The sequence below is a fragment of the Cricetulus griseus genome (genome assembly GCF_003668045.3).
Source record: "Cricetulus griseus strain 17A/GY chromosome 1 unlocalized genomic scaffold, alternate assembly CriGri-PICRH-1.0 chr1_1, whole genome shotgun sequence".
Lineage (NCBI taxonomy): Eukaryota > Metazoa > Chordata > Mammalia > Rodentia > Cricetidae > Cricetulus > Cricetulus griseus.
In genome coordinates, this window is record NW_023276807.1 from 222,366,329 (window position 1) to 222,393,826 (window position 27,498).

The 27,498-nt window shown below is 42.1% G+C and overlaps 1 protein-coding gene across 2 annotated transcripts in view; it reads left to right on the plus strand.

Moving 5' to 3' along the window:
• The window catches only part of Ebf2 (EBF transcription factor 2), a 196,473-nt gene that overhangs the window by 125,132 nt on the left and 43,843 nt on the right, over positions 1–27,498 (plus strand). For both annotated transcript variants that reach the window (XM_035452552.1, XM_027390269.2), the window contains exon 7: positions 13,609–13,690. In XM_035452552.1, the coding sequence (XP_035308443.1) occupies positions 13,609–13,690 (82 nt within the window). The remainder of the gene's footprint in view (positions 1–13,608; positions 13,691–27,498) is intronic.

Sequence of the window (27,498 nt, forward strand, 5' to 3'; positions counted from 1 at the left end):
GTTTGTACAACAAATTGGAAAATAAATGTATGATTCCTCTAATCTCATGCAGGCTGGGGGCAGATTAGACAAATACGATCATTGTCTCCTAAACTCTAACATTCTAGAATATTATTAGCTGTATCTGAATGTTTTTTTGTATCAAATTCTTGACCTGATTTTTGTCCCAGTTTCACTTTTATATCATCTAGGTTTAGTTCCTCTTAAAAAAAAAAGTTAAGTTTTTTTTTTTTTTTCAGTGAAAACCGGTTACCTTTACCTCTAAGTAATAGAAGATCTGTTTTGTTAAGGGAGCCACAGACTATTGAAGTACCTGGTCTTATATTTTTATGTGGGTTGGCAAATGCAGTCTGAAGGTGGCTAATGTGATACCCAACCTGGTGTTAATAGCCAATGATAATTCCGTATGTACCACCTGCTACCTGTCAGGGCGCACGTTCTCTCTTTCTCCCTTTTTGGCATGAAGGTTACACTGACTGCGGATGTGGACCTTTACGGCTGGAGTGGAGGCACACTGACAGACTCATAATTGAGACTGGCTGTCATCACCATCTCTCTTTGGTACCCCCCCTTCCTCATCTGACCTCCTCCCCATCAACTTTAGGGAACACTATAAAAACCTACTACATCATCCTGAGTTTGGAAACAGGGGAAAGTAGGGGTGAGAGATGAGTGAGTTGTAGGGATAAATAAACCGAGGAGTCATGTTCAGGAAAGGAAATCCTTCTGCCAAAAATGAAAATTAGAGCAGATTCTTAGGAACTTACATTAGGGGGAAACAGGCTAGCCAAAGTAGTGGCTTTCACTAACCATTTTACAGCTGGGCCCTTAAATGCCATACTGTTTCAGTTTTCTTTCTCTCTAACAAGTCCCCAGAAATGACTCACAAACTAACGCCACATAGTCAAAACTACTTCCTCTCAATGCTCTCCTATAAGTATATGATTTAAAATAGAGCGGGCATAGATGAAGAAAAAAATTGTCTAAACAAAACCGCTTGCCCAGTCATAGGCGGGAGTTGAACCCTGTGGCCCCTTTGTGCTCTCAGTTCAGCTCCAGCAAGTCCAGGGAGTTCTCAGGCCAGCACTCCTCAGGAGGAAGCCTGGAGTCCCCATTTCACCCAGTGAGTTTAACCAGAAAAGGTTTCTCTGCTTCAGAAAAACAGACACACTCATGGTCTAAACTAGAGAGAAACTAGATTTCCTGTGTTTCAAAATTGCATCCCAGACACATCATAGAAAACCCATCCAGTTTCTTTTTCAAGGAATAATTTTTGTCTCTTATTAGCACTGTTATACTAGTGTTCCTTCTGGGGAACCACTCACTAGGCACACTTACTCTCCTCCCATGCCTTTGTTTAGGTTTTAGGAACATCATTTCATCTCCTCAGAGGAGGACTGACCAGTCAAGCCCTGGTTTAGAGAAATTCTCCAAGCAGTGTGTGTTTCCCAGTTACCCCACGGAAAGGCCCTTAGCTCACAAATATTGCTCCAGCCTTTCCCATGTACTCCTCAAAAAAAAAAAAAAAAAAAAAAAAAAAAAAAAAAAAACCCAAAAAACTTGAGTTAGCTGTTGCAAGAGCCCCAAGAGGTAGCTGAGTTGATGAGAGAAGACCTCTCCTTACAGATAAAGAGAGGAGGCCTCAGGAGCAAATGGTCTTCATGAAGATGGAGTTGGCCATGGAAATGGGCCTGGCATTCACTCCTTGCTTTGGCCAAGCAGAGGATCGGCTATTCATTTTCTCTTCTCAACTCAACAAGCTAATTCATCTCTTGCTTTTGTCCAAAGGGAAGAAAAAATAGTGTTGTTTTTTGGCAGTAGGAGGGTGTACTTAGTGTGGCAATGACTCTGGAAGATTGTTGCCTGTCCTTAGGAAGATAATTTTGTTGAAGCTTTTATGTAAGTCATTATATATTACATATTATATAAATATAAATGCTTTTGTAAGTATAATAGATGTAAAACAATACATAATATTATAATATATACACTATAATCATATATTATTTTATATACATAAATAATTACATATTATTTATATGCATGCAACATTTTATATCATACATAACATTATATGTAATATCACAGTATATAATCGCATATTAATTATATATATATATATTTTTTTTTCAGGTTGGATATGTAGTTCAATTGGCAGAGTATTCATTTAGAATGGATCCTAGCATGGATCATTCCCAGTATTGAATAAGCTGGGGGTTGTGCCAGCCTCTAATCCCAGCACTCGGGAGGCAGAACCAGAGAGATTAGAAGTTCAAGAGAGCCGGGTGCATCTCACTAACCTGGCTCAGTTCTAGGTAGTCAGTCCTTCGGTTACTGGGATTACTGTTTCACTCTGTGGAAAAGCTGAAGTTCTATTTTCCCTCACTCTGAAATTTTCTTAATCTCTCCTCGACAGCCCATACTCTCTCCATGTTGTCTCTCTAGTCATTTTTCAAGTTGCCTGACTACTGGTCCAGCTTGCCTTGGCTTTCCATGCCTGTCTTGCATCAACTGTTTTAACATGTTCTTTCTCTAGGCCTTGAGCTTTCCTGAGCCTGGCTTTTACAGAGCTTGCCGGGGGGGGGGGGGGGGCAGGGAGACAGATGACAAGATTAAGTTTCCTGCTTTGTCATAAAACTCTACAGTTTCACATGTTCAAGTGCACAGATGCATAGTTGTGGATTTTCTTTTCTAGACTCGACTCTCTCGCATTGAAGAGGGACCCTTCATTGTAGTCATCACCAAATGGATACAGTACTAATGGAACTTAATTGTTTCCACTAGACGGATCTCGGGTGTTTTTGGCAGCCAAAATGAAAATGATTCCAAATACCATCAAAGAGGCTTCTAAGCCCCCAGCATGCACAGAGTGTTTTGATATACAGTAGAGTGTTAATATCATTATCTCATCTAATACAACATACGGTTACTTTAATCCTTTCCCGCCTCTGTGATCTTGGAAGATCCGACGGATAGACGGCAAAGAATAAAACACCATATACAAGGAGACAAAGGGAGACTTAGGCCTCATCCTCTGGGTGTAATTTTTTTGATTGTTTGAGTGCTGGCTTCAAATATGTACCATTATCAATACTGACTTCTGTATCTTCCATGCTAGTTTGAGTTTGTATGCGACATCAAACATACATTTTCACACATGTTCTTTCCAGATTTTTTTTAACACTTACTTAGCAGTTTATAGAAGGAAGTGAATGATCTCCTCAAGCTGCTTACAAATTAAAAAAAAATCTGTGCTTATTAATTATGCAGGATTAGTCTAATTATAATTCAGCAAATTAATTAGCGACAGAAGGTGTTCTGAAACATTGGAGTACATTTGCATGTTAAATGGAGAGGCTAGTCTGTAATATATGTAAATTTATGCATGGCTTCATAGTTTAATTTAAAAATTTGCAGCTGCATATGGTATGGGAGCAGGTGAAAAGTCAGTTTTAGTTTAATGATGCTAACAAACATTGGATGGTGTCCTGTCTTAGCAAGAGAATGCACTCGTATCTACTAATCTATGAATCTGTCATAAGAGTGTAATGTTACAGAAATGCTCAAGGTCACTAGCAAGTGAACGCATAGGGGCAATAGGTATAAACTGAAGATGGCAGAGGGAAAGCGATTGGAAGAGGCATACACCCACTCAGCTTTCCTCCTCACTTTTCTCCAGTATTTGTTTGTTTGCTTGTCTGTCTTTGGTTAAGGGAGAGTTACATTGCAGTCTGCTGAAATAGTGCTATCTTTTTGTCTCAGTGGTATCGAATCTGGCAGGTGTAAAATAGTTGTCCAACCTTGATTCCCTTTCCAAATATTCACATTTGTTCATTTCAATTTCCCAGAGTCGTGGGAAAGTTATTACTGAGTTATGAATTAATGGTAGGGTAGAGAGTTTTACACATTGGCCTCAACCATCTGGCAAAACAGTAAAAACCAGCGGACCAGGCAGCAGCAAAGGGCTCTTGGTGTAATTGGTGTTCACTGCTCAGCCTAGCATAGATGAGTTTCGCTGGGAGGGCAGAGAACCAGAGGGGGAGGGGAGGGGAGGGGAGGCCAGGATTGACAGGGACTGGGGCTGAGGACCCATTAAGGCGATGACTGGCTAATAACTTCATTTCTCTCCTTCATCCAAGAAGTCATTGTATGAGGAAGGAAAATTGATTTGTATCCTCACTCTGAAGTCTCAGAGAAAGATTTTTCTTTCCTCTTCTTCTTCTTCTTCTTCTTCTTCTTCTTCTTCTTCTTCTTCTTCTTCTTCTTCTTCTTCTTCTTTTTTGTGAAGCAAATGTGTGTAGGTGATTTGACTTTATGGGTCCTTTTTCCTTTGGGGGATGAGAAGGGAAAGAAAGGGACAGGGCAAAGAAAGAAGACCTGGTTTAAAAATCAAAGGAAGATTGGAATAGAGTGCTTGGGTAGCAGTTGGAAGGTCCAGGGTTCGATTCTCAGCACTGGAAAAAAAGATGAAAGATAGATCTAATTATGTTGCCAAAAGTGCCCCCCCCACATCTTCAGAGACAATTAAAATGACAAACTCGCTCTTAGTGTTGGCTTCCTTTCCAATTCAAGTCTAAAGAGTTATGTACTCATTTTTATTAACGGCATCAAATTTTGATCTGTGTGCAAAACCAGAGACTTTTCCTTAGAGATGTTTTCTCCCAGGGTGCAGAATAATAGAATTTGGGGGCAGGGATGAGACTGAATATGGGATAGAAAATAAATTCCAGGTAGAAGCCTGGTCTTGAGCAGTGTGGTACTGGTTGGGAGTAAGAGGAGAATGAATAGAGGTGAAGCCCCTGCTTTTACAGCTTAGTGGCTTTTTGCAGTCAATTGCTTGCCACTGGGGCTGTGGGAGACCCATCACAAGGAATCGGGAAATGGCTTTGAGATAAAGTCTATTGATACAGAGTCAGATTTACACAGTGGGGAAGTCCTGCCTCCCGGTGCCTAAATGAATACAACAGAGCCTACCCAGAAGGCACCATGTTGAGGAGCAGAGATCTATTGCCAAACTGAAATGCCTCTTCCAGGAGCTTGTCACTGGAGCACACAAGGAATAGAAAATGAATCTGAGGGCCTGTTGCCAGCTAGGAGCCAGCACATTGTACACGTACTCTTAAATATATTACTGACCAGTTTACTGCACTGTTGAGGACTTTGAGCAGCCATCTTCTGTTGTTTTTCTCCTGTAATCTTGTTGGACTGGACTTTCCCTTTTAATGTGTCCCCCAACAATTAAGGAAAATTCAAGTGGAGAGTATTAGCATTGGAGGGATACCCTATCCTGATAGAATCCAATCTAGGTTTGTGACAACTTCCTATAGAGTAGTTTGTTTTCAAATATAGTGGGCCAAGGATAGGGTGATGCTCAGCTGGTAAAATGCTTGCTTGCAATGATGAGGACTTAAAATTTGAGCTTTAGAACACACGTAAAGAACTAGGTGTGCTGGCACACGCATGTCATCCTAGTGTGCACTGGCACATCACTGTAGTCCTAGTGTGTGCTGGCATGTGGTACTAGTGCTGGGGAGGTGGTGACAGGAGGATCCCTAGAGCTTGCAGACAAGCCAGCCACACCTAAATGGAGACTATGATGCTAAGGAGAGAACCTATCTCAAAATACAAGGTGGGTAGCAGTTAAAGAAAACATTGCCATTGACCTCTGACCCCCAGACATATATGCCCCCCAAAATATAGTGGGATTGGAAGGTGCAATATAGAGAGGGGTTTAGAAGAAATATGCCTAGCAAAGGACTCTAACTTACTACAACCCAGGCACTTGTTTTGCATGGATAAACTAATACTGGCTCTGGGCAGTCCCTAATTTCATGATGAATACTAAGCAACAATAAGCATAATGCTATTCACAGTGGCACTGAAGTCACATGATAGTGGTTTGATAGGGGCTTTCCTATAGTTGCCACACGTTGACACTGGAGTTATCAGCTGTCAAAGGAATTAGCTGTTTGGTCTATTTAAAAATCTCCACCATAGGAATCTTCCTCTCTCTTAATTACTTAAAACTCTTTCAAGTTTAGCTTGAGAGACTTAATTCTCAGGAAGTGTTTTTCTAAGATTGCATTCAGCTTCTCGTGTGCCGCTGATCTCTGCCTTCCTCCTCCATAGAGTTTGGTGAACAAATGGTCTGAATCTTCCTCATTCAGTCGAGGAGCTTTCTGATTTCTCTCTAGGGCACTGCAGCTCTTGGAGCTGTGCTTACTTAAGGTATTTGAATTCTTGGTATGTCTTATAAGTGTCTGATGGAGCTCCTATCTTCTTCTACATACCACAATGTCACCACTGGGTTTTCAGAGCTTCCCAGACCCCTGATAGAAACAATAAGCATTTGTTGTTGTTGTTTTGTGCTTGTTTGGTTTTGTAAAGAGAAGATGGACTCCACACTCATTTCCAGAAGAAAGTGACATGATGGTCCCAATGGAGACCAGTGGGGCATGTATCCCAAAAGCAAAGAGCTGCTTCACAATGTGTTGGGAACTTGGACAAGCTCCCTGTGGAGTGACAGTTTGCTAAGTGTCTGACAAACTGGAACTTGGCCTCCTACCCACTCTTCTGTGGACTTTTTCACCTCGGATAATTAATCTGACAACTTTTGAGAACTTTTTAGCGTTTCCATAGAACCCAGACATTATTGTGCCTACTCTAAGATGTGAGGATTTAATGAAACCATGCATGGCAAGCAATGTAACAGGAACTAAAGAATATAGGCCATTATTATTACTGTTACCATAGACTTTGAGTCAAGAGGGCTTATGGAGGCTGAGTGTAGTTGAAATCAAGAAAAAATGTTGCTTAAAAATATATGCCCCCCATGCCAGGTGTGGTGGCACATGCCTTTAATCCCAGCATTTGGAAGGCAGAGGCAGATGGATCTCTATGAGTTTGAGGCCAGCTTTATTTACATAGCAAGTTCCAGGCTAGCCAGAGGTACATAGTGAAACCTTGTATCAAAAATCCTGTTCCCTGTAAACTTAAATTTTCAAATCCAAGTAAGTAGCCTTTCACTGAAACAATCCAGGTAAATTAGTGTTAACAGTAATAAGTTTTGTCCTTAGGAATGTCTGAGAAGAACAGAGATATATCTCTCTGATCCTGTATTATGTTTATAGTTTAAATGGAGAAGATAGAGCACCCTCTTACAAAAACTGGGTGCAATCACCCCCCACTATCCCTGACCACTCCCCACCCATGGATACTGCAATTATCAGATGACCAGTCAGTCTGAACTTTTTAGTCATCCATACTGTCCATGAATCTCATTGGGCCTTTGTGTTAGTCACTTCACCCTCAAATACCATCGTCTCCCATGCTCCACCCATAATTTGTGTCTGGAAGTCCAACAAGAGATCATTAAGAGCTTGGCTTATCAGTTTCTCCTGACACTTGTCAGAGTTGTCACTGGGTCCTTAGACCTTTAGGGCACTAGATGGATCCCTTAGAGATCGGGCTTTTCAAGGTTGCCTCATCTTCAGAGTAAGACTGGATCTTAAGCTGCTTGAATTTGGCAGCTTTTGGGGGGCAGTTCTTTTTTTTTCTGGAAGAAACTATTCATTTTATTGCTGGAAGGCCCATAAAAGACAACAAAGATCTATATTAAAGAGAAAAATCCTGTTTTTTGTCACTAGTCACAAGTGGAAACCAAACCAATGAAGTCTTTCTTACCACTAAAATCAGGGTCAGCTATCTTGAGGGACACTCTGAAAATGAGACTGTGAACCTGTCCATGTGTCCACCCAATACAGCTTCTCACCTTGGAGATTAGATTGCCAGATCTCCTGAAGAATGAGACCATCTGGAAAGATCTTAGGAGAAGAACACCTCTGCTCATTCCTTTTCCTTGGCATTCTGTGATCCACTATAGACATCCATATATTTAGTAGCTGAAATGCTTCAAGGGAAAAGAGCTATTGTCTTTGTTTTGTCTTTGTTTTGTTTTGTTTTTCAAGACAGGGTTTCTCTGTATAGCTTTGGAGCCTATCCTGGCACTTGATCTGGAGACCAGGCTGGCCTCAAACTCACAGAGATCCACCTGCCTCTGCCTCCCAAGTGCTGGGATTAAAGGCGTGCGCCACCAACGCCCGGCAAACTATTGTCTTTTTTTGAATCTGACATGAGCAATGAAAGTCAATTGTGTTTTAATTTGTTGGGCTTTTAAAAAGTTTTGATATACAATCTGGATAAAGCATATCTTCCTCAAATATCAATGGACACCTATCTTTATGTACCTACATGACCTGTTAGGGTACAGTAACTAGATGTTTGGCTCAGCTTTGAGAGTCTGCCTGCTTATGTGGCCATCCTGGCAGATACCACCATTGTTCTTGGCCTTTAAAGAATGTGTGGTATCATCTTGTCTGTGGTGTATGAGACATGATTATGTTATGTCAGAAGCTCTTTCCTTTTTTGTGTGGGAGGTTAGGAGGAAGGGTTTCTCTGTGGCTTTGGAGGCTGTCCTGGAACTAGCTCTTGTAGACCAGGCTGGTCTCGAACTCACAGAGATCAACCTGCCTTTGCCTCCCAAGTGCCAGGATTAAAGGCATGTGCCACCACTGCCTAGTGTCAGAAGCTCTTTCTAATCTAGAAATTAGACTTTCTTGTTTGATGGACTCAGGAATGAAGCTTCAAAAGGAGTCATTTTACAGGGCGTATAGCTCTTTGTTTTTTTCTTTTTTATATATTTGAATTACAAACAAGATTGAATTACATGACGATCCCAGTCCCTTCTCCCTCCCTTCCTCCGCTAGCTCTTTGTAATGTTAGCTGTGACTAGTGCACATCTCTTCAATGTGCATCTCTATATACTATTTTTCTTGATTCTTCTATAGTAGTTGACTATAGTGGTTTTGTATTAATAATTTAAAGAAACGATTAGGTCTCAGTTTTAAAATTGGAGGTACACTGAACAGTCTTCTTCATAAAGTCTGAGAGGCAGAATACTGGCTATGATCTTCAAATATGTGGTCAAAATTCTAGGGTCTGGTTGTCCTACCTGTGATGTTTGGGGCGCATCTCTTTCCACCATCAGTTGCTGGCTTTGACCTCTATTGTATGGTTAGTTTGAATTTCAGTTTCTATTCAAGATGGGTCAGGACAAGTTTGAGCCATCAGAGAGTTCCATTGTGTTCTTCAACAATGCAGAATATCCTAATATCCCAGAGATTGGAAAGGGAAAGACAGATTTCTTGGATACCATATAATAAGCTTTTAATCTTATTTAACCCCATATCTAGGCATTTCTAGAGTCACTCTGGGTCAAGTATATTTTCTGATCACTGTGTGTGTGACCTTTCATAACATCCAAAACATGCTTAAAGCACATTGATCATATGAGTTAAGAAGCAGGACCAGCAGATATTTTCAACGTCAAGTGTGTTTTCCTTGACCATCTTTGATCTAATGTTTTCTTCTTGGGTGTATTTGCTCTTCAAGAAGCCAGATCCCTCCCCTTCCTTGCCCCATTCATTTGCTTCCTCCTCCTCCTCCTCCTCCTCCTCCTCCTCCTCCTCTTCTTCTTCTTCTTCTTCTTCTTCTTCTTCTTCTTCGCTGTTGTTTTTTTCTTATTTAGACTGTCATATAGAGACAGGCTTAGCAGCTTTGTTGAGATACGACACTGACCCTTTGAAATGTGTACTCCTGTGTTTTTTAAGTCTACTCAGGTATAGCCATCACCACAGCGTGGGGAACAGAGAGCACCAGATGGTGCTACTTGCCAAAAAGATCCCGGTTCCAATTTTGTGGCCACTCTGTTTGGTCCCTAACACTTTCCCCCCCCTACCCATGAGACAGAGCTTCCCTGGGAGGAGTGTTTTAAGACTTAAATGATGCTTTGTGTAACAAGTACATGATATAGTGTCTCCTTCTCTATGGCCTCACTTTTTCCAGGTTTCAGTTACCCATGGTCAGCTATGGCTCCAAATTATGAAATGGAAAATTTTGGACGTGAACGACTCATGGATTTAAAATTTCATTACAGCGCATTGTGATAGTTGTTGAATTTTATGAATTAGGAATTGCTAGTTTCTAACTGTGCCAAATTTATAAATTAAACTGTCATATGTATATGAGGACCCAGAGAACAGACAGGGTTTGGTATGACTAGTGGTTTTAAGCATCCCTAAGAGTTTTAGAATATATTCGTAGGATAAGGGGAGAACCAGCCTAGAGACAAGGCAGTTAATCCCCAGTCCTTTAGCCATTCATCATACAGAAGGGGGCAGGGTCAGAGAGAACTCTGAGCTGTCATCTTCTTCATTCACTTTCCCCTTCCTCATGGGGCAGAAAAGTGTACCTTGCCCTGTATATTTATTTGCGTGGACTCTATCTTTCCTTCTTTTCTTTTTTTTTCCTCTGGTCATCAGTAGGTTCTTGCCCCAAAGTAGCTCTTTCTGGAAGGCTCTCAACTTTTGCCTTCTTTTATTTTTCCCAGTCATAGAACATTGGTGTTGCAATGAACTCCAGAATAATCCAGTTAGATGTTTCATTTAACAGTCGCAGAGACTGAGGCCCAGAGAAAGGTGACAGTTTGGTCACATGGTGAAGACTAGTTAGATTTCAGTGCATATTTGTTAGAGTGAAGCAAAGCCTTCTGGGACATGACACTGCCTCAATGACCCAGGAATCTGGATCTGGCTGGAACGCCAGGGTCTGGAGTTCAGTTGTTGAGCCCACATCTCCATACCTCTTCATCCTAAAGCAAGGCTACCCCTACTGTTGTTTGGTCTCACTTGTTAGGAATGCAGTCAGAAGACTGGCAACCTGCAGCACGCTAAGTGGTTATAATGTTCACATAGTCACTATTGTTTGGAAAAAGTGGAAATCACTCCCATCCTAGGGAGAATCGGCGCATTTGGTCTGAATCTTGGAATTCTTTTGGGTTTTCTGTTTTTGAATAGAGAGGGCTGACATTCTCCAGGCACCTCTGGTTTTGGAGGACTCGAGACACAAGGGATTCTGAGGGAATTTGTTCCTTTGCAAGTTACTCTGTGGCTAACATATTATGTGGATAGTGAAGAGTTTTGTACCAAGTAGTTTCGAAAGGTCTGTGTGTGTGTGTGTGTGTGTGTGTGTGTGTGTGTGTGTGTGAAGACATCAGTAAAATACTGAGAGAGATTTGACAATATCTGTAAGCTCTAGAATTTCTCTTAATTAATTTTTAAATTCACATGTAAAAAATGCCCACAGAAGTACATCTAATGTTATCCATTATAGCAGTTATATATTTAATAATGTAGCATTCCCCCTCTCTCCCTACTTGTCTTCTCCACTGTTCCTTTCCCCTTTGTGAGCCAGATGCTAAATCCTTGGTATGCAGGGGTCTGAAGTATAAGGCTACAAACTCAGCCGTAGGACAAGCAAGAGGATCAAAATTGGGTGTTTTCCATCCAAAGAACTGTTTAGGGTCCTAATTTAAAATGAATAAAGCCTTTCACCAGGCTGCATGTTTCCCTAAATCAATTGGATTTTATGTAAACATTTATCTCTTTCACACTTTTCCACCTACCACACCATTCTCGTAGTAATGGCTCAGTGAACATTGATGCTTTCACCAGATCCCTTTTTGGAACAGGAGTGGGGGAGGAGAGGGGAAGTGCGTGCAGGGCACACAGAATGCATTATCTGGAGCCCAGTTGTTGAAAAGCAAAACTTCAGAAAAAAAAATCAAGGAGCAAATGAGAAGATGCACTCAACCTGGCTTTGGCAGAGGGCAAAGATGCAGACGCCTGTGGGCAGGTGTGCACTGGGGAGCAAATACCATGTGGGGTGGGGATTCTAATTTGGAAAGAGGCTCCATTGAGCAAGGCAAGTTTGTAGTAGATCCTTAGAGCAGTTGAAGGGTTTGCAAGTGGTCATAGCTGATGAGTGCACAAATATAGACACATTTCTCCACCCAGAAAGAAAATGCTTGCTTCTGTTCAGTCCAGACTTAAACAAAAGCTGTTCTCCTTCTGAGCCCACCCAAGTTAGCACAGGCAGGCATTCCCTGCACTTCGGAAATCTGTGGCAGGTTTTAAGCTTGCCATACTGTGCACAGTGCTTGCACACTCATTACTTTGCCTGGTCCTCAGGAGAGTTTTGATCAAGACCCCCACACCTCCATGGCACCAAAAGCCATCCCTGACCTCCCATACACCCCCATACAAGATGGCCCCAGAGACAAACCCAAACCAGATGTTAAATAATGGAAAAATATTTAGCCGTCATTTCCAACCTTATGCATATATAGGGTTGGAGAGCGTGTTGCCAAATGTTTCAGCAAACAAAGATTAAGAGTCTCAGAAACAAGAGAGACCAATTCTTCCCTTCTTTCTGTTACTGCTTATTGACATCTTCTTATTGGTTTATTTGTGTGTGTGTGTGTGTGTGTGTGTGTGTGTGTGTGTGTGTATGTGTGTGTGAAACATACAGTTAATTGGAATGCTTTCAAATTCTTTTGTGTGGTTGTTGTAAAAAAATAAAAATAAAAAATAAAAATAAGCAGAAGGTCATGTTGAGATCATCTACCAACCAGTGCTTTTAAAATAGAATTTTCTTAAGACTGGTTGATTTCTACTTATTTTTGTTGGTAAATCCTGGGGAAAATGTATATCTTTTCCTTTAAAGTTCTAATTCAAGGCGTAGATGCGAGAGTTCTGAAGGGACCTTGGGACTGCGGTAAAATTTCGTTGTCATAGTAACAGAAAGGGAAATAGGCTTAGCTCACCTGGGACTTCAACACTGCAAAAGCTGGATTTTTTTTTTTTTTAAGGAAAAGGACTCTGCAAGTGAAATAAATGAAAAACTTATTGTATTTTGAAACAAAATTTAAAAATAAGAATGAGTCAAATTGCTGCAAAGGTTCCTTTTGTCATTTTTCTTGGCTGGCTCAACTGTCAGATTCAAGCTGCCCAGTTTGAAAGGACACAGATCATTTAAGGGACTATGGGCTTCAAAAAAGAAAAATCATGTCTTACAAACAATAACCACAGATCATGATTTGTGTTTCTCTGTATTGTCTCTAGAGGGACCAAGAGGTCGTTCCTATTTGCTATTAATCATAAATGCCTGGGGTATCCTTGCCTAGTGGACTTGGGCTTTAGATAATTATATACTATTTTATGATTTTTGCACATGTGGGAAACTCTGAGACCACCTTCAGATGTGAGCATGAAGGTATTGTATGGCCTGTGGGAGGCACAGACCTGAGGAGTCCTAGGTTCTGGGCCGTGTCCTGTCGATTTTAACCCGGGAGCAATACTTTCTGTACAGCAGAGGTCACTGCTGCATTTGGAGCCCTCTTTTGCAGACTAAAGGCTGCACAGATTTCAGGCGGGTGGGTGTGCAGACCAGAGTCCAGATTGTGAACCGCTTAACAATCCCCCACCGTGATGGAGAGAGGGGGCTCGGAGCTTGCCATTGAAAGCATCCAAATTTGCAAATTGCAGAGGGTCAGCAGTGTTCCTCTCCCAGGCACGGCTGCTTGAAATTCCCCAGACCTGAAACACAATCGCCTATTTTTTTCTCAAATCAAATCTAATAGAACACAGATAGAGCTTCTCGTTAAAACATGTTTACTGGGGAAAAAAGTAACACATTGCTTTCTTTTCACAGATTCTTTTTAAAATTTTTCCTGAAGTGCAATCAGAATTGTTTGAAAACAGCAGGAAACCCAAGGGACATGAGACGGTTCCAGGTAAGGGTCCCCGAGGATCACACCTATTAAATAAGTCACCCTGTTTTCTCTCTCTTGCTCCCTCAGTTTCTTCTCAGATCAGTCTCTCACTGATAGTGCTAGCCATACAGAAGATAACATCAGTGATAACCTCCCTCTACCTGGATGGAGGCCTTTTTCATTTTGTAGTGTTTAGGCTCTCTGCCTCTACTGGCAGAGCCTCACGGGAGAGGCACCAGCCTGGGATGGAGATTTGCTTCCAGCCCTCAGGCTGCCCCTTGCACTCACAGCTGCCCACATCAGGGGCCATGTTCTTGATACCCAGCCACCTTGGGAGATTTCAAAGCTGCTTCTCTGTATATTTTCTGTAAGCAACAGCCCCTGTCTTCCTTTCCCACCAGTTAACTATTCGGTGGACTTTTAGCCTTTTGGAAGGTAGCAATCCAAGCAGCCATGGTCACTTTAAGACCGCAACATGACAACAAGACCCAGGGGACAGTGACCCAGCTGCCTGACAGTGAAATCTGCCACCGATTTCATCACCCCTGCCATTGATGTGCTGTGGAGACAGCTAATAAACAGAGCTAGAGCAAAGTGTTGGGTTGGAGTTGGGAGTAAGTACAGCTAGCTGCTAGGCTCCCTTCCCAATGATCTGAAGGACTGTATTTAACAAATGGTTTTCTGCCATCCATACTTGACCTGAGTATGTGGAGCTCTGTTCCCCATAGAGAATAAAAATATATTAAACTGTGGCATCGAAGCTCAAGACTCAACAAGGTGAAAAATGGGGCTGGCTAGCCCTTGTGCTTCAAATATGGGACGGTTCTAGAAGATGAGGCAACTTGATCTTGCTCGTAGAAAGATGTCAGAACCAGGGGGATTGGTCACAGATCTCCTAGGTCATGGGTGTACAAGTGTCCAGACTGCTGGGTTTGTGTTTTTCTGTGGACTTGAAATGGGCAATCATTTTTTTTTCTGTACTAGACCCCACAAGTTACGTGTCTTTTCCTGTCTGTCCATTGCTCAGTGTCTATAGTGAAGCCAAATGTCAAAAAGGTGCTTGGGAACAGAACCACTGAAGAACTAATAGGGGTTTGGGTTGTAGCTAAGGGACAGAGTGCTTGCCTGCCTTGGGGAGCTCTGGGCCTAACCCCCCAGTGCTGAAAAGAGAAGAAAGCAAACAGGAGAGAAAGGAAGGGGGAGGGAGGAGAGAAAGATGAAGGGAAAGAAAAGAGAAAAGGAAAAGAATTAGCAGGCATGATGGGCATTCATGAGGCCAGTGCAAATTGCTTTGAAAATCAGCCTTGCATTTATTATTTTCCAAACCGCACCATGGTCATCCATGCTCTTGCTATGACCAACACAACTTTTGGTTGTAATTATAATATTTAATGCTATCATCAAACTCCCTTTAAAAAGTTGGTGTTCTTTACTTCATCACTGAGAGTCTTCTTCAGGTTCGTAAGAAGACAGATGAAAATGCAGTTAGTCTTCTTGAGAACCTACAGGAAGGTCACACACAATGGAAGTTTACTATACCCAGAGTTCCAAGTATTACTAATAGTTAATGTTTTCTTTTGCTAAAGAAGAGTGAATATTACCAGAATCTCAAATTGCCACTAGGTGCAAATGTTTGCTTTGTTTCTAGAAGAAACACAGCCGAGGGAAAAGAAGCAGGCAGCTTGGCTTAGGGTATTTTACTCTACTGCATTGGCACGGTTTTTAATTTTCAGGTCCTCTAAGAAATGTGATGGGTGTCCATTGGAATGCCCCGACTTTTCAATCCCACCTCTCTCCCTACTTTAGAATATATTTGTGAGGCAAACTCACACCACCATTACTTGTTTCTTCAGGTCTGTGATGTGAGGGTTACTTTGTCTTTGTGCTTAACTGGCTTCGAGTTAATATTGCTGACATCAGAGTCACCAGGAAGCCTCAGCCTATGTGAGCATTGCTCAGCTTCTTCATAGCCAAGCGGTCTACAAAAAAGCTTACAAATTCTGGGACCTTGTTATTTCCAGGGCCAACCTAACATCCCTTGCCAATTTTGTTCCACATTTTTTATTTAAGCAGCACACACATTGCCATCCTAAGTACTTTAGTGTATGCATGCCAGTGGCTTTAACACACTGACAGTGTTGTGATTGTCAAGTGATTATCAGTGACTAATACCACTAACTCCAGAACATTCTCATCACTTCGAAAATTATCCTATGCTTCCTAAATCCCATTTCTTCTCAGTTACCTGCAACTACTAACCTACTTGTTGCCTTTGGGTTTGTCCTGGAAATATTGTCTCTGAACATTTCAGGTGTCTTTCACATAGCATAGTGTTTTCAAGGACTGCAAGGTAGCAATGCTTCCTTTTGTACAGCTGAATACTATTCCATTGTCTGTGTAGACAGCTTGCCCATTATTTGGTTAAGTGACATTTGTGTTTTGTGCCTTTAACGCTTCTGTGATATTGAGTTGTTTTTGGAACATATGTTTTCAGTTCTCTTGGGGACAGAGCTAGGAGTAGCATTTCTGGATCACAGGGTAACTCTATCTTTAACTTTTTGAGAAACTGCCAAATTCTTTTTCACAGTGGCTGCACCAGTTTGGATTCCTACCAGTCATGTGTGAAGACACCCGTTTCTGTAATTCCTCATGGCTTTATATTTTTAAAGATTTATTTTATTCATAATTGTCTGTGTGTGAATGCAAGTGTGGTGCTTGCTGAGGCCAGAAGAGGTTGTTGGCTCACCTGAAACTGGAGTAACAGGCACCCGTGAGCCACCCAACCTGGGTACTGGGAACTGAACTTGGTTCTCTGCAAGAGTAGCATGTGCTCTAACTGCCAAGCCATCTCTCCAGACCCCTGTTTTATTTTTAAATGACTCACTCTACAGCACTAGGGTGGGATCTCATTGCTGTTTGAATCTGTCAGTCCCTCATGACGGAGGAAGAAAGTGATGCCAACCACCTTCCGTATACTTACCACCTACTTGTTCATCTCCTTTGGAAGATGCCCGCTTAAGTCCTTTGCTCGTTTTGAAATTGGGTCTTTATTTTTTTAAATTGTTGAGTTGCAAGAATTCATTATGTACCTGAGATACTGGGACCTCATTAGATGTGTGACCTGGCAATTTTAGAATCTACTTGTATGCCATGAAGAAAATAGCAATCAATGAAAGCTTTTAGGTAGGGGAGGTTTTTATGAAGAAAAGCTTGCCTGTGTGCTGCCATGGTCAACTAAGAAACCTGGATCAAATTTCAACTGTGACACAAAGCCAGAGATGTGGCAGTGGGAGCATCATCTCCAGAGAAGGGACTGGATTACATGTGTCATACAGATTGATGAGGTGGCAGGTCTTTGCCTCATAGTAAAGTAACTTCTGCTAGTGATCAGACACATATTCAATTGAAGAGTGCTTTTGTGCAAATTTGAACAGAACACAAGCATATCTAACAAAGCCATGAACTAACTAAATACTTTCTCCTCTTTCATCATTGGTAGGTCCTAGAATCTCTACTCCCCTTCCTGGGCAAACCACTGACAGACTAGATCATTGTATGAAATGTATTTCTGTGATGGAACCCATCTCTTCTTCAGTTCTGTTCAAATCCTAAGTACTGTAGGAAATGTAATTAACTGATGACAACTATCTGTGGAAATATATGGGTCTTGACCCTTTCTTGTCTCCCATGTCTTTGAGAACCTGATAAAGGCTGTAGCCTTTGTGCAAACATGAAACTACATTTACACAAAGTCCTTAACATCTCATAGATTCTTCAGAATGGATCCTGGGGTTCCACGGGATCCTGATCTAAAGAAATAAGATCCATCTAGAACCACACAACATCTTCAGTGTAAATTAGCCCCTGATTAAAGCACTCTGTCCACACAAAGCCTGCCTCAACCTCCCAGCCATTCTCTTGGCTATAAATAGCATCTGTTCCCAGGTGACTCCTGGCTCTACAATCCCAGACTTCATCCTCTATGGATCTATAGATGAAGCTTTAACTGTCCTCCTGGGTATCTTCCCTTTGATGACTAATTAGTGTATGTTCAAACAGAGCTCAGCATATATCCTGATTCATCTCCTCCTCTTTCATTGGTAAAGTGTCACCCCCTTCTCCTGTCTGGCAAACCCCTCTCTCCTGTGATGGGTCCCTCTACTCTTTCCTTGTCCAATCCCCTCTCAGCTCTAATGACAAGTGATTTATTAAAACATTGCATGGTTACCTAATGACTATCAGCACAAAACTCAGATCCCAAAGGCTGATCAGATACCCCCCTTCGGTATTTTCACTTCAGACAAATCTTCCACTCCACTCACTCAGGAAGCTCCCATCTGTTGTCCACAGTTCACAGCTCACTGCTGTCATGTCCATCTTGGCATCTTCTCCCATGCTCACTCGTCTAAGAACCCTTCACTACTTTCTTTCTTTCTTTCTTTCTTTCTTTCTTTCTTTCTTTCTTTCTTTCCTTTCTTCCTTCCTTTCTTTCTTCCTTTTCTTGTTTTTCAAGACAGGGTTTCCCTGTGTAGCTTTGGAGCCTATCCTGGCACTCGATCTGGAGACTAGGCTGGCCTGGAACTCACAGAGATCCACCTGCCTCTGCCTCCTGAGTGCTGGGATTAAAGGCTTGCGCCACCAACGCCCGGCCCCCTTCACTGCTTTCTAACTGCTGACTCATCCTTCAGGACCACAAGTGCATATCGCCTTCTTGGTGGGGGTGGCATCTTCTGACTCCCCAGAGTTATGGGTTCCTTGGCCAATGGCACCGTTCTCCACCACCTCTGACTGTTGCCACATTTCCTGATAACTAGTATCTGTCTTTCCAACATATGCTGCTTGAATGTAGTTTGTATGCTTTGGTTATTTTCTTTTTAATTCTCCTGCATACATATCAGGCACTCTGTATGGCTCAACACACTGCTAGTCACTGAATTTTTAAGAGAAAAAGAAAAGGTGGAGAAGAGACAATTTAGGATTTCCAGGGACCCCCCTGAAGAAAGGCAGAACACCAATGTCCAGTGTAAGTTAAAAATGAGTCTGATTCCTTATTTCTCTGCTGTATGGATAGAGAATAGGCAGTTATTAAACCCAGAGGAAAGTCAAGTCAGGAAAAGGAAGTCAGGCACATTGCTGTTTTCCACATGTACATTCTAAAGCACAGTTGAAGGTTGACAATAATTTTGGGCTCATAACTGCTAAGACTCCATCCCTATAGGCAGACTGTGTCTGTTCCAGGTTGTAGCGAAAACCTGCATGCCCTCATTCAATTAGTTATTCATCCACAAATAACACAGAGAACATTCTGTGTGCTCCTTACCAGTGGCAGACAGGTGCTGGAGACCTATCAGAGGCAACCCAAATACAAGCCATCTCTACCGTCGGTGGGATACAGGAAGTAGACTGCAGGAATGACTTCCAAAGCCCAGGTCTTCTTCTCTGTGGTCTTATGGGGAAGGGGCTTTGCATGGTGTAGTTGTCTTCATGCTGTCTGTTGGAGCTCAGCTGTGTGGTCAGTGAGTGTAATAATAGTGGGGCTGCTCTTCCCAACAGTTTGCAGAGCTTGCCTACAGTAACAGCAGATCTGTCACTCAAGATTGGGTACTCATTACTAGGGAGAGTTAGAGTGTCTTCCATCCTAGGGACAATACCAGCTTCTCCATTAAGCTATTCTGGTATTGGTCTCTTTGATATGTGTCCTACTTCCAAATCAAAATGTAGAGTGGGGTCATAGTAGGGTAAATATTAGGATGAGAGAGAGAGAGAGACTCTAGATGTCCTAAAATTATCCCCAATTCAATCCCTTTAAGTTCCACTAAATAAATGATTTATTTTCAGTTCCAGTGGACTTTTAATGAGATAAATGAACAGAAACATCAAAAATCAAAATTTTACCAAGTGTGTTTTGTTGGTTTTGTTTCTGAATCTTATAAACTCACCAAAGACTCTCGTCCATGTTCATTTTAATTTGTATCTTTACTCTAGGCAGAGAACCACTCAGAAGCCATATCCTCCCCGACCTTAAGAGATAAGATGTAGCTGGGTGGTGGTGGTGGCACGAACCTTTAATCCCAGCATTCAGGAGGCAGAATCAGATGGGTCTCTGTGAGTTTGATGCCAGCCTGGTCTACACAAAGGAAACTTGTCTTGACAAAACAAAAACAAAAGAAAATGAGGGAAAAGGAGAGAAGGTGTAACTATCTACAGGAGGACACATGAGTTTCTAGTATAAGAAAAGTTATTTATGGGCTTGGTGGGGAAAGATGTGAGATCTGAGTTGGTTCTTGGATGGCATCTATTCATACAAAACGAGGTAGAGATTTTAAGGATATTTAAAGGGGATTTGCGGGAGGGGTTGATGCTTTGGGGGAGCTTGCCGATAGCAGGGATGTCAGACTTCTGGAGTGAGTGCTGGGGAGAACGAGACCTCGGACATACAGACCTGCCAGTGTAAGGACTGACTGACAGCCGTGGAGTAGCTAGATAATGTGATGGTCCTCAGGTGAATATTGCAGCATGTCTCAACCACACAAGAAGGATGGAGAAATTAGCTTCTCTGACAAAAACACCTCGGGTACACAGCTGGGTGTTCACCATTAGTCTGTTTGACTGAATGAAGCAGGAGCAAAGGCCACGGCTACTCATGTCTTGGAGCAGGGCCAACAGCTCTCCAACAACCCCTTATGATTTTTTTTAAACCTCTAGCTCTTATATAAAACTTTTTAATGGCACTACCATCTATTTTCCTTAAATAAAAAATGTTGAATGTTTCTCTCACACTCGTTGAAGAGGGAAAGGAGAGTTTAAATTAACTCCAAATGGTCCGAATTTAATACAGCCCCAGCTGCCTGCAGGTTTCTTCAGAGCAAACCTCTTGGTCTGAGAGCCGCCCCAGCTGCTGTGTGATCTCACAACCCATCCCATTTGAAAGTCACTGTGCTACCAGGCTGCAGTTCTAAACACATAATGAAAACCACTTGACTTGGGGCCCCTCTGATCAGCAGCCGAGCCCATGATCTGGTCATAAAGCAAGCCAGGTAGTCCCAGGGACAGCAGTGGTCTCTCTGGAGTTGGGGGGAAACCTCCGAGGGGCTGGAGGGCTTTCCTGCAATGTAATGCTTTTGTTGGGGAATGCTGTTAGCTCCTTCAAGCTTTTCTCTGCTGGAGCAGCCTTTGTTTCCCCACCTCTTGACATACAGTATCTCAAAGGAGGTCAGGAATCAGGTGATGCTAATTTTGACTAATTGTCACTTCTGAGAGTTCTGAGGTTTTTGGGGGGTATGGATAAAGGAGACAGATGTCCAAATCGATAGTCACATAAATAACTTTTAGGAATGGATATCCCAGACTTCAGACAGGTGAGAACAAATTCTAAATGCTCCACTGTCTTAAAGGATGCAAATTTGGGCACTAAACCCTACCCTAGTGTCCATTCTGGTACAACGAGATACAGAAGTTCCCGGAACACAGGCCAGAGCTTTCTCAGTTCTGCAATGGGAGTGCATGGCTTTTAAAACGGCCTATGAGGAGACTATGTGCTTCTGATTTCTGATGGACAGCAGGTGACTCATGAGGTCCTTTGGGAGAGAGTGTGGTGGGAGAGAATTGCGGAGTCAAACAAAGAACTGCATCAAATGTTATTATATGGTTCTCCCGGGTCTCCCAAAACTTTTGCTAGTAAAATATTGCCCTTGACTACAACATCCTTCTTGGCATTCGGTTTCGATGGGAAAAGCAGAGAGACTGATGGGATAGAGTAGGTAGGGTGGCATGGCAAGTGTCTATGGCCTTTGAGAAGAAGGGAGTTGAGAGTTGTGAAGTGGATGAATGGACTATAGGCTCTCCAGGGACATCATGAAAAGCTGGCCAAAAAAAGTTCTGCTTCTTTACTTCTCTACATATCCAACTAGATTTTTTTCAAAAGAAGCTTGACCCAAAACATTTCTAGTAAGCTTAAAAAATAGTAAAATATTTGATGATATAAAAATAAATACAAGTTCTATTCTAAAGCCATGTTTGCCAAAACACACCCGCAGAAGACTGTAGTGCACAAGACTGTGCTTATGATGATTCTGGGCTTTGTTTTGTTTTGCTTTGAAGTCAGAAAGTGCTGGGGAGATAGCTCAGTCAGTCAAAAACTTGTCTTGCAAGTATGAGGAACTGTATCCTATTCCAAGTGTTCAATAAAAAGCTGGGCACGCTGCTAACCCCATCAGCGGTGACATGGGAGGCATAGGCAAGCAGATCCCCAAAAGCTCACTGCTAGTTAGCCAGACTCTTTAGTGAAGTTCCAGACCAAGGAGACTGTCTCAAAAGGTAGAAGGCACCTGTGGTTATCCCCTGACACCCCAAGAGCTCACCACCCCCCAAACCTGCACGAATGCAGGCACACATATGTACACAAGTGGATCATCTCAGTCACCTAAACTTGTATAACTCCAGTTTTAGAATTCTTCATGAAAATATCCATTGCTGCACAGGGACTGTCACTGGCAATGTCTTTTGTTTATTCTGCTCCATCCTCCACGTAGGCTGCTTGAAGCATTTAGTGCCTGGGAAGCTCAATACAAACTTGATGGCCGCATACATATGGTGCACAAACATATGTATAGGTAAACACTTATATCCATAAAATAAAACCCTCAATGGCAAGTTGAAACATAGCACTCTGGTCAGTTATGAAGTATCTTGCCATTAATGCTGTGACTCTTGGTGTGAACAATCCCAGAATCCTTCTTGTCTGTCTCCATGGCAACCAGTTTTGTGTTCTCCTGTTTGGGGCTTGCTTCTTCATGGAACAGAAACTTTACCTGTAGAGAATGTAAAATAAAGCTTCTTTCTAAGAATCCTGGGAATACTTAATTTTTTTTCTACTTGTGGGATAGGCATTTAAAGGTAATTTGGGGGACCCCAGAGTCCAGCCCACAAAGAAGAATCTGGGCTTTAAGTTTGGTTTGAAAATACATGTGCCAAGAAAAAGGTGGTACGGAGAAACAAATTGCACTAGGCAATTTGTTTGTTGTTAGGCTGGGCAGAATTGTCTCATTGGACTTTCCTCATCAGTTATGGGAATTAGCTGGCATATTAAAAACACAATGCATTTTTTTCCGTGTGGACTCCCAGCTAGGTTGTCTCTCATGGCCAGGAGTCTGCCCTGATTCTTTCCACTTTAACGGTCTCCACGTCTCTTTTCTCCTTCCACAGGTGGAATATAAAATCCCCACATACAGTTGTGCTTTGGGAAAGCTGAAATAACACATATAGCAACCGAACAGCAATAAGGGAAAAGCACATCATGAATCTAATTCCATTTCCAGATGTAAAATGTCATAAAGGTCCCCCGCCTTCCCATACTTGGCAGAACAACGGGAATTTTTGAGACCATTTTATTTCGCTGCATGTATGCATGTTCCTAGGTATGGGTATCAGAGAGGCCTCGGCAGTGAGCGAGCTATAAAGGCCTCCTGTTACTGCTTTTCTGAGGCCCCACATTGAGCTGAGAGGTGTATGACCCTCACAGAAATGGCAGGAGCCCGTGCCTGGCTAATAGTAGAGTCTGGTGTGATTTTAGAGCAAGCTCTCTGAAGATGGGGGTGGGGGGGCAGGCTTCTAACCAGAGTCATCTCTCTCTCTCTCTCTCTCTCTCTCTCTCTCTCTCTCTCTCTCTCTCTCTCTATCTATCTCTCCCTCTCTGCTACAAACAATGGGATTGTTGTCTGTTTCAAAGAGCAAATCACTTAGTGTTCCCATCCATTTTTCTTCCTGACTTCTTTTTTTCTCTGTCATCATCACATAGGCTCCCTGGAGGAACACCTGGGTATGAGGTGAGAAAGGGTGATGGGGAAGGACCAGGTCTTTCCTCCAACTTAATGTTAGTTAACAAAATCATACATCAGAACTTTGAGAAGGAGAAATAGAGCAAGTTACAAAAGTGTGGTGTGAGGTGTTAAAATAACCCAACGGATGCCGAAAAGTCTGTTTAGACATCGGCTTTCTATGTGTATAATTTTGATACCAAAGAAAGCACTCCTCTATTGGAAAATTAACTGTTCAGGCAGATTAACAGGTGTTCCCGTCTTGGTCACTCCCACAGTGGCCTTTTATGAGCTGGAAAGAGTGAATTTCAACTCAGCTCCTGCTTGATATAAATTATTAGAGTTAGAAACACGGAATATCTTATGGGTTATAAAAAGAAAACAGAATTTGAAAAAGCCAATCAGTTTTCATGTGTACTTTGTAAGAAACTGCTCACATACTTAATAGAGCCTATCCTTCCATCTGTCCTTGTACTCTTCAAGGGACCATACCAGAACTTTACTTGAGTCTCTCTCTCTATACTAACACCTCTTTATCATTAAGTGACTTAAAAATAGAGCCACATGGAGGCAAAGGCAAGCAAATAGCTGTGAATTCGAGTCCAGCCAGGGCTACTTAGTAAAACCTTGTCTTAGAAAAAAAAAGTGGGCTGGAGAGATGGCTCAGTAGTTAACACTGGTGGCCTTTCAGAGGACCAGCATTCAGTGCCTAGCACCCATGTGGCAGCTCATAACCATCCATCACTCCAGTCTGAGGGGACAGGACACCCTCTGTGGAAACCAAGGACACACATAGTGCATACGCATACATGCAGGCAACACACAAACATAAAACAAAAATAAATAAACCTATGTTTTTAAGTAAGGAAGAATAAGACCCAGCAATCACATGTGTGCTATGTTTCCTGAGCTGGCCCACCAAAAATTAGAGATGACAATCAAATTAAAACATGGAATAGTAAAAGGGAAAGTCCACTTTCACTGCCATTGTGAGTGATTTCAGTTAATCTACCTAGAACTTTGGCTCGCGTGTATCTTGACTGAATTGCTTACTGTTTGCGTGTTGAAGTGCCTGGGCACAAGGACATGTGCAGATCTGAGTGCTTTGAGCCGAAATACAGACACATCAACAGTGAGCCATAAATAGAACTTGTCACCAGTATGAGCAGCAAGCACTGGGGTCCATCCCTCACAAATTATGGACATCTGTATTCCTAATTGGCATTCTTTCGGGCTGTGCCAGCCAAATGGCAGTGCCAGGAGAGCAATAGCATCAGAAAAGATGAGATGTCACGTTTAGGTGACAAGAAACATGGATGAGGCATAGGAATCCTATTGTATGGAATCTTGGTCCATATGGTTGTTATATCACTGGTGATTTTGGGTTTGAGGGACCTCCAAATGGCATGTTTTATCCAGACTGAAAGTGCTATTTTCAAAGCAGATGGGTTTATGATCTTAGAATAACAAGTGGCTTGATGGTTGTATGACCAGAAGAGTCAATGGTAGAGATGCATATAAATAGTTAACAAGGTAATGGTAAGAAATGTTGACCTTGATTTGTTTAGCTAAGATGTAAAGATTTTTGAAGGTCAAAGGTGTCCTTGTGTAGTGTTTTGGAGTCTAGCTGTGTCTGACCCTCTAACATTAAGCTGCTGTGGCCTGCAGTTTTGAAGAGTGAAGCAAACCAGGGGGAAAGCAAGAAGGGGGAGAGAACAGGAAATGGAGTGAGGTGTTTCAGGAAGTTGTCAGGGGTTGACTGATTGATTCCAGATGGAAAGGGTCAGCCTTCATGACCCAGGAAATACTCACTAGGGGAAAGGAGTTGGCTTGTGGAAGGGGAAGGCCTGGGAGTGAGATGATGTTGGAATGCACGTTCTACTTCCTTTAGTCTTAAAACATGTAGAAATCCTTACTCCTTGGAATAGAATAATATCGATGTTGTCATCATCCATCAGAGAACAGAGGAGGAAGTTAAACCCGAAGCCTTGACTGAACCAAATGGATCTTCCTGTCCATTATGTAGTTTATTCTTCTAGAAGTAGAGAGAAAGTGTGTAAAGGCCAGTGTTTAAGCACAGGTTTCTACTCACGTCTGATGTCATGTGGTGGAATTTGTGAATCAAACTCACTAATATTTGTAAATTTAACTTAATTGGCAAGCTTCCCTAGATACCTCACATCCTAAGATATTTTAATATGAAAAATAGAACTTGACACACACACACACACACACACACACACACTTGTGTGCATATGCGCATGCACACACATACACACATACATTTGGACATAATTTAAAATCTTGTAATAAATTTTGCAGACACTGAAATAATTCAGGTTAATTCCCTTGCTGTCACGAGAGGCCAGCACTAGCCAGCAAAAGATTAAAATTTATTTCCATTGTTAATAGAAAATAATGAAGAGCATGTGAACCACCAGGGTGTGTCATTTGGGAAATGTTCACTTGGAACTGAATCTCACTCCACCCCGAAATGACTATGAGGAAATCTGCTGGCAGGAGAAAACTCTGCATTTTGTGGCAGGAATGCACAATGGGTGTCGATGGACAGTGTGACAAGCTTGTGGAATGAATCAAGCGCTCCCTAAGTGACTGGTCCTCACAGTGGCGTCACCCTTTGATGGGGCTGGGGTTCCCCTTGCTGTTCTCAGGCTAGCTTGTTAAGGAGTAATGCCTGAAGCTCTCTCCCTTTCGTTTTTGTTTTGTGTTTGAAGATATATTTTGCACACATGGTGGCATGATGCCTGCCCCCAGCCCCATTCTACTGGTTTCAGAGGTAGCATCTACATAGGTAATGATCTTCAACTACTGTGATCCCTGATCCTGTGACAATGAGGTCTGTTTCTTCCTTTCACTGGTGCATGGTCTTGTACTCAGTGAAATCACTCTGCAAAGCACTCAAGCCTGGCACACTTTGCCAAGAGTGATGGATGTCTGCTTTGCGGTTGCCGCCACTGGGTATGAACTATCTAGAAGGACTTTTTCTCAGAGATATTCACATGCTAACACAGACACAATTGGAAACAGACCTAAGGTGAGACAGGCTACATCCCTGAATTGTGAGCAATTATATGGGTGATAATTTTCTGAATGACAACTGAACTTCCTTTAAGTTTGTTCTCTGAGTCCCCAGGGTCTGTCATGACTCCTGTGTGTAGTTGGAGCTCAGTGATTATCTGTTGAGTTGATTGACTAAAATTCATTGACATGCATGTAAAATTTTCATATAGGCCACATCAAACCCACAGAGTGAGGCAATATGAAGTGATTTGTGGAGGCATGGGTCCTGGGGATTCTTTTGAACCTATTAAATTTTAAGTCTTATAAAATGTTAAAAGATGTCGTCTAGTTGGCTCATAGCTCAGTCAGTAAAATGCTTGCCACGTAGGCACAAGGACCCGAGTTCAAAGCCCCATTTTTAAGAAGCTACATGTAATAGCATGTGCTTATAATCCCACAAATGGGAAGGTGGTGACAAGGAAGATCCCTAGGGCAGCTGTTGAGCCAGCCTAGTCTAATTGTTGAGCTCTAGACCAGAGAAAGACTGATAGGAGACAAGGTGACTATCACTTGAGACATGCCACCAAAGGCTGACCTCTAGACTACATATCCATTCACATACAAAGGAACACACACACACACACACACACACACACACACACACTACCTGAAATTCTCTTAGGGGCAAAAGAAAACCAAGGGAGAGATTATTGCTTGGGATTATACCTGACTGGGAAGCAATATGAAATCACTTTCTGAAGGAATAAAATATTCTATCTCATGAGAAGACAATGGATTTATGCAGGGAAGTTTTACCTTGACACTCTGAAACCTGTGGATGTCATAGTTTTTCCTAAAATAGGGAATGGGGAGATGACGATGGAATAGATGAGATGAGAACATTTGAACATGTTTTGAAGTTGAATGATGGGTTCTCAAATTTTACCATGCTGTTCTGTCATTTTATTTGCTTGAAATTATTCGCAATGAAAA